The following is a 7176-nucleotide window of genomic DNA, read 5'->3' on the forward strand; positions in this document are numbered from 1 at the left end:
CAGCGATCTCTTCCACCTTCACATGAGCGATCTCCATGGCTGTTGGGCACTATGGTTGTGCAGGCGGCTGCGGTGGTGGCTCGGTGTGGTGGTGGCCGTCCATGACACGGTGCACGTCGGGAGGCACAGAGGATCGATGGTCTTGGCGGGGACTCGCAGCGGTGCGATGAGGCGGACTGGCGCGACGGCGTGTCTGGAGGCTGCGGCGCGTTCTACTGACCAGACTGGTGGCGGCGTTGTGATGACTCGGCTAGGATGGAGTTCCCGGCGAGCAGCAAGTGTCGGGCTACCTCTGGGCTGTGTGGCGAGCGGCGGTGCTCTCCCGGTGGTGCTGGCGTGGGAGTTGTGCATGTCTAGGTGCTGGGTCGTCGCACGGCTGTCTCTTGGAGCGGGTGATAGCCTTCACGGGCTGTCCTGGCTCTTGCCGGAGGTGTTGGGTGGCTGTTGTCTCTCGGCCAGGTGGAAGGTGTTTGTTTGACCATGCTTCTCTCTGTCGTGCGGTTTGTCGGTGCTCCTTGGCTTTTCAGCTACAACGGTGAGGTGTTGCGGTGGCGACGATGCGAGGCTACTTGGATGTTGCTGCCCAATTCATTCGAGGTGTAGAGATGTGCGATGATCGGATGGAAATCTTGCACAGATTTTGCCGGGACGGCGACGATGGCACCCGTGGGTGCCATTCCCCTCCTTGAAGGTGTGTCGAGGTGTGATCGACATCTCCCTCGCTAGTGTGGAGTTGGTTGTTGGTCTTCGGGCGAAAGCCTCTATTCGGTGTAGGATCGACACTATGACGACGTCCTCGACGTCGCTCCTCTATTGAGAGCATCGTAATTGGAGACACAGGTTGGTTCCTCGTTGCTTTCCTACGGTGTTCATCGTGGTCCTGGTTTGATCCTCGGCGGCGCTATGTACGGCCGTCGCCATATGTCCAAGGCAGTGTCTTCCTTGGAGCGGATCAATTCCTGTCATTCACTTGCGATCTCCTCTTAGGCATTCAGGGTGGATGGTTCGTTGACAAATGAAATTCAGTGGGAGCTAGTGGTCTTCGGAGGTGCCTGGCGTTGGTCGAGATGCGGTGTTGATCTCGGTTAGGGCATGCGTTTTTGCTTTGTAGTTTTGTTTTGCCGATGATGTTTATATTTGGTCTTACCTGAGTGTGGGTTTTGTGCTATGCTTGTGGCAGTATTCTTGTACTTATAATTCTACTTTTTATAAAGTTATGGTAAGCCTAACGTACTCTTGAAAAGAAAAAAAAACATAAGTGATCTCTTATACAGCTGCAATTTTCCAGTATCCCTTACTTTTTTTCGCGGGTAGTATCCCTTATTATTTGTTTGGTTTGCTCGAATATCTCATAGAACTCATCACTAATTATGAAATAGAAAATAAATTAGTCATCAGCAATTTCTCGAGAAAGAAGAACATGCTTGGCTCTTAGCAACACACTATTTGGAGTGGAGGCATATGTAAGTGATGGTGCATCCCAACATAAAACATCGTCTCATACACTTTTTGCTCAGTTGTTATGCGTAGATTGGGAGCGGACGTCTTGGACGCAGCGGCAGTTGAACGCAGCTATCCAACCGCACGTCCAGGCGAAATGATCTGCGCATTAAAGTCTTGAAATGCAAAAAGATGACATACATCGGTCCATACTTGTGAATACAGTGTCCACGCGGTTTGCAGGCGCATGCAGGTTGCAGAGCGGGTACAGAACTGACGCAAAGGACAGGCGTGCAGGCGTGTCTCCTTTTGACTTTGCGAGCCTTGCTTTGTTTTTACTACAGTGTGCCATGGCCTGATGGTCAACATTGGCGGCGGTGGGGCCTTGCCATGCACGCACGCAGAGGATGTGTCCTCGGGGGTGTACGATGGAAACGGTGGGTGTGACCGCGCAGGGGGACGTGGACGAAGTGTGCAGCATGGGCGCTCATGCTTCAGTTTACTCCCTCCCTCCGGGTTTATTAGGCTAGTCATAGTGGGAGTAACATAGGTAGTAACATAGATGCCACATAAGCAAAATTGGTGATGTGGCAAGTAGTTAATGAGGAAAGAGGCAAATAGAGTAACATAATATGTTACCATCACATAGCGGTTTCCAATGCATAATGAGTCTACAAAGTAATAAATGAAGGCAATTATGTTACCACACCTATGACACTACCCACTATGAAGGTAGTAACATAGACTAGTAACATATATATGTTACTAGTCTAAGTTACTCTCCACTATGACCAGCCTTAGGCCTAAAGGCAACTTCTCTTAGACCAAAACACATAGTAATTTGCTCACATTAATTCTTTTATTTCACTCCCAATGCACTCTCTCACATGCATGCAGCCAATGAAAAAGCAAACATGAAGTGTATTAATTGTCTAACCATGGCACCAACAACAATGACTTTCAATGCAACCAATCAAATGGTTGCATGCATGCATCTTTCCAAAGCAAGGCCTTATAAAAAGGGACATGCTTGTAATGCTAAGAGGCCTAATAAACCCGGACGGAGGGAGTAGTTGCCTAGCTAAAATGAGGTAAAAACGTAGTACGCCATGCTAATTTGGTTATGTGTAGTGGGAAAACAGACGATGCAACTGATTAGTACTGTCCTGCGACGTGTGAGAGTAATCGATCCGAGTCATGGTAAAATCCAGTACCCGTGCAACAGTCGTACATCATCCTTGTTTCTGGACTGCTGCGATTCCTTGTGTCAGTCGCCTGTCAGTGCGTGGTCATTCTAATACATTAATTCGCAGCATATAGATCCCCAACGTTCCTCAATACTTCAAGTAGCACGTTTGGCTGCGGAGGGGAACGTTGGTTCCTGGGTACATATGTACCCTATATGGAAATTTTTTAGCAATTCAACAAAAAGTCAAAAAATTCTAAAAATATTTTTGAAATAAACTTTACCTTTCATTGTATCAGTGAGAAAAGTGGCATAAAAAGAAAATTTCCCTTTGACTTCTTTTCAAAAAAGACAAATTTTCGATCAAAATAGCATGAATGGTGACCTATAATAGCAAATAAATTTTGTCTTTTTCGCTGTGAAGTCAGCGTTGGTTTTTTGTGTGTGAAATTTGCTACACTAGTGCGCAAGTAAGTCAAGTTTAATCTAAAAATATTTTTGAACTATTTTGACTTTTTGTTTTATTATTTTTAGAAAAATCACCATATAGAGTGTATATACATGCGAGAACCAAAGGGTATTTCCCGTTTGGCTGCTACGAATCCAACGCACTGCACGCCGTAGATGCATTGCGTGCAGCTGCCACTGCGTGCAGCGATGCACTTCTCTGCGTAGATTGCCCTTCTTGAAAAACAGAAGTCTTGCGGTTTGCTTCATCGGTTCATCTTGGGTCTTTCTCAGCTATGGCAATGCCGATTTCAGGCGGATTTCTCAAGTGAGATGAGTGGATCATGGGCAATACATGAGGCACGATGACAAAGGTGAACGGCTGGTGTGGGGACTAAAAACTTACAGATCAAAACACTCTCTGTGATTCTCCAGCTTCCGTGTAGCATTTGCATCCTCAACGTAGAGTAAATTTGCTTATTTTATTTCTTACCAAATCTGGCTCTGGGCTGGTTGAGTTGGGCTCAACTTTTCAACCTCAGAAATATCTTTTGTTTGCTCTGGTAGTGCTGTCATCCTTTTGCACTTGTAAGACATATCTAAGCTCTGTTTTATCCTGAGTTACAAACTTTGTGCAATGTTAGCCATTTGCATTTACTAGTACTCCCACTGTAGAGAAATATAAGAGCATTTATATCACTATTTTAATGGTCTAAACACTCTTATATTTCTTTACGAAGGGCTTGATCAGTGCGAGTCTCAGTCGAACATTTATCCTGGCTTTTGATTGGTGCTGGTTCAGCGGTGCAGGTTGTTCAGCAGGTTCACTGAACTCTGCATCAGCAAAATGTTCATCTGAAACCCACACTCTGATTAGTTCCTGCGGCGTGCGGCCGGCCGGCGCAGTGCTCCGGGCGTGCCGCCGGCATCTACCATCGGCATCTACCACACGGTATGCCTCCGGAGGACGCGCACAGACGCACCACACCAGCGCCTGTGCAGACCGTGCTGGGATCGGTGATCCTCCTCAATGATGCCCATTAACTGCGCCAAGTAGAAACCGGATTCACCAAAGCCTCTACCGGGATCGAAACGGTTTCCCACCTCCGGAGTACGATTATAATCACCTGAATTTCTGGCTAATCACGGCCTCAAGTACTGTTTTAAACCGCAGCCAGCAGCCTACAGCATCATTTGTTTGGCGCTTAGCCAGACTGATGCAAGATTAGGGAGCTTAATAAGCCTAATGCCTACTGCCTAGGCACTAGGCAGCACTCATGCGCCCGCCGCGTTCGGGAGAGATGGACGAATCCGCCTCCGCCTCCGCCTCCGGCGCACAGAAGCCTGCGTCGCGTACTCTATCTATATATACCGGCCGCTTCGCCGGAGAGCTCCATCCAGCCAGCCAAGCCAAGCCAAGCGGGTCCGATCGGAGGAGCAGAGGAAGAAGCAAAGCACGCGCACCGCAGGTCTGCAGCCACGATGGCCCGCCGCAAGGTCCCCATGAGGCTCATCGAGAAGGCGCGGGCGCGCGCCGAGACGCACGCCAGGAGGACCAAGGGGCTGCAGAAGAAGGCGTCGGAGCTCGCCACGCTCTGCGCGGTCCCGGTCGCGCTCGTCTGCTCCGCCGGCAAGGGTGCTCCGCCGCTCGTGTGGGAGTCGGAGGAGGGAGTGCTCGAGAGGTACCGGCGCGCCGTCCCGGCCGAGACCCGCGCGCGGCACACGCACCGGAGCTACATGGAGACGGAGCTGGGCAAGGAGAGGGCCAAGCTCGCCCGGGTGCGGCACGGCTGCCCCGGCGCGCTCGCGGACTGGGACGCCGCGCTCAACGACATGACGCTGGAGGAGGCGCGGGGGCTGCTCGAGACCATCGACGCGGCGCTGCGGGCCACGGGAGACAGGATGGAGGCGCTGGGCATACCTGCCGACGGCGGCCACGACCGGCTCGAGGGTTCTTCCCACGACGCCCTCATGCCGCAGCAGCGCGGGTACGGTGTCGGCAACCCCGTGGACATGGACGCCGCCGGCTTCCAGCAGCTGCAGATGGTGCCGTTCCACGCTGGGAACAACGACGGCCTACTCGAGCAATTCTCATTGGACGATCCCTTCGAGACGCAGCCAGGGTGCCGCGGCTTCCAATGCGTCGGCGGCAACTACTCGGGCGGCGGCGACGCGATGCTCTCGCCAGGCCTTGCCAATGCCGACTACAACTACTCGGGTGGCGGCGACGAGATGCTCACGCTAGGCCTCGCCAATGCTGACTACAACTACTCAGCCAGCGGCGACAAGATGCTCGCGCCGGGATTCGCCAATGCTGACTACAACTACTCGGCCGGCGGCGACAAGATGCTCGCGCGGGGCATCGCCAATGCTGACTACAACTACTCGGCTGGCGGCGACGAGAAGCTCGCACTAGGCCTTGCCAATGCTGACTACAACTACTCGGGCGGCAACGACAAGATGCTCGCGCAGGGCTTCGCCAATGCTGACTACAACTACTCGGGCAGCGGCGACGAGATGCTCGCGCCTGGCTTTGGCAATGCTGACTACGACTGGACTGATCTGACCATGTGGGCCACCGACGAGTTGTGCGATGCAATCATGCCACTTGGGTGCTACCCTGACTTCGCGGACAGTACTCTGCCGGCCGAGTACTCCGCTCAGGTCATCACCGGCGGGGACTACGTGAACACACCACCATCTGGCGGGTATGGGTACCCCATGGACATGGGCGTGGGCGACAACTTCAGTAATCTCGACAGCAACTACATGGCGCACTGGCAGTTCCAGCGCTTCGACACAAGCAGTCTGTTGTTAGGGGAAATGCAGTCATAATTTTGGAGCTAGAATATTCTCACGCATTTGAAGTTAGAGTTTTGCAGATTTATATAATTTACCTGTATTATGTCCATCATTTGTACGGAAATTTTGAAACATTAACCATCAGTTATTATGGAATTCTCACGAAAAGAGTATGAGTTCTTCTTCACAATGTTTTCTTTTTGGATAATTATGGCACACATTTGACTATGTGTTAAATATCCAGTTTTTCTTTGGCAAAAGTTCCCAGCATATGCACCTTTGTTTTCTGCATTGTTTGTATTATCTTTGAAACTAATAAATTCTAATATGCAAGTCGGTTGTGCTTCTTTGTTACGGTAATTGGGGAGAATTAGTTCAAGTCCTACAACAAATCCAAGATCATCTCCGGCCTGCATTATGCCACAACTTTTGATTATCTTTGGCCAGTAATTTGTTTTTCCAAATTATATGTCTGTCATGAATCGTTATCTTATGTTGATACTAGACTTTTGGTTGTGAGAGAATAAGTCAAACTACTTTGAAGAAATTTATATTATCATGGTCTTGATTGTGAAAGATATGAAGCGTTCCTACTCCATCGAGGGAGCCGCGTGGTAGTTTATATTGATGCGTGGCCGAAGCCTGGCTTGACGTACAAGGTTATGACAGAAAGAGTTTGGGTAGAATACAAGAGAAGGAAGGAGGTTGAGATTACAACTCTATATTCTAACACCCTCCCTTAATCTCAACTAACCTAAGTTAAGATTACTCTTGAATTCTTTAAATGGTCTTGCTGGTAGTGCTTTTGTAAAACCGTCAGCCACTTGATCCTTAGAAGGAATAAATCGAATCTCAAGTTTCCTTGCCGCAACCCTTTCTCGTACAAAGTGAAAATCAATTTCTATGTACTTTGTCCTGGCATGGAACACTGGATTTGCAGACAGATATGTTGCTCCCAAATTATCACACCATAAACATGAGATACGATTCTTCTTGATTCCCAATTCCTCAAGAAGTGATTCAACCCAAATGATCTCAGCAGTTGCATTAGCCAAAGACTTGTATTCAGCTTCTGTACTTGAGCGTGACACAGTAGCTTGCTTTCTAGCACTCCAGGAGATAAGATTAGATCCAAAGAACACTGCAAAACCTCCAGTTGATCTTCTGTCATCACTACATCCCGCCCAGTCAGCATCAGAGAATGCACTCACAAGAGAAGAATTAGACCGTTTGAAATGAAGTCCTATTCCCATAGTATGTTTCACATATCTCACAATCCTCTTGACAGCTGACCAATGTGC

General features: G+C 49.4%; 1 protein-coding gene across 1 annotated transcript; it reads left to right on the forward strand.

The window, feature by feature from the left end:
• The first annotated feature begins 4348 nt into the window (after window positions 1-4348).
• On the forward strand, window positions 4349-6037 carry LOC123148351 (uncharacterized). The gene has a single exon (XM_044567740.1). The coding sequence runs from the start codon at window positions 4556-4558 to the stop codon at window positions 5906-5908; it is 1353 nt and encodes a 450-aa protein (XP_044423675.1). The 5' UTR covers window positions 4349-4555; the 3' UTR covers window positions 5909-6037.
• The last annotated feature ends 1139 nt before the right edge of the window (window positions 6038-7176 follow it).

Source organism: Triticum aestivum, chromosome 7A (assembly GCF_018294505.1).
Source record: "Triticum aestivum cultivar Chinese Spring chromosome 7A, IWGSC CS RefSeq v2.1, whole genome shotgun sequence".
NCBI lineage: Eukaryota > Viridiplantae > Streptophyta > Magnoliopsida > Poales > Poaceae > Triticum > Triticum aestivum.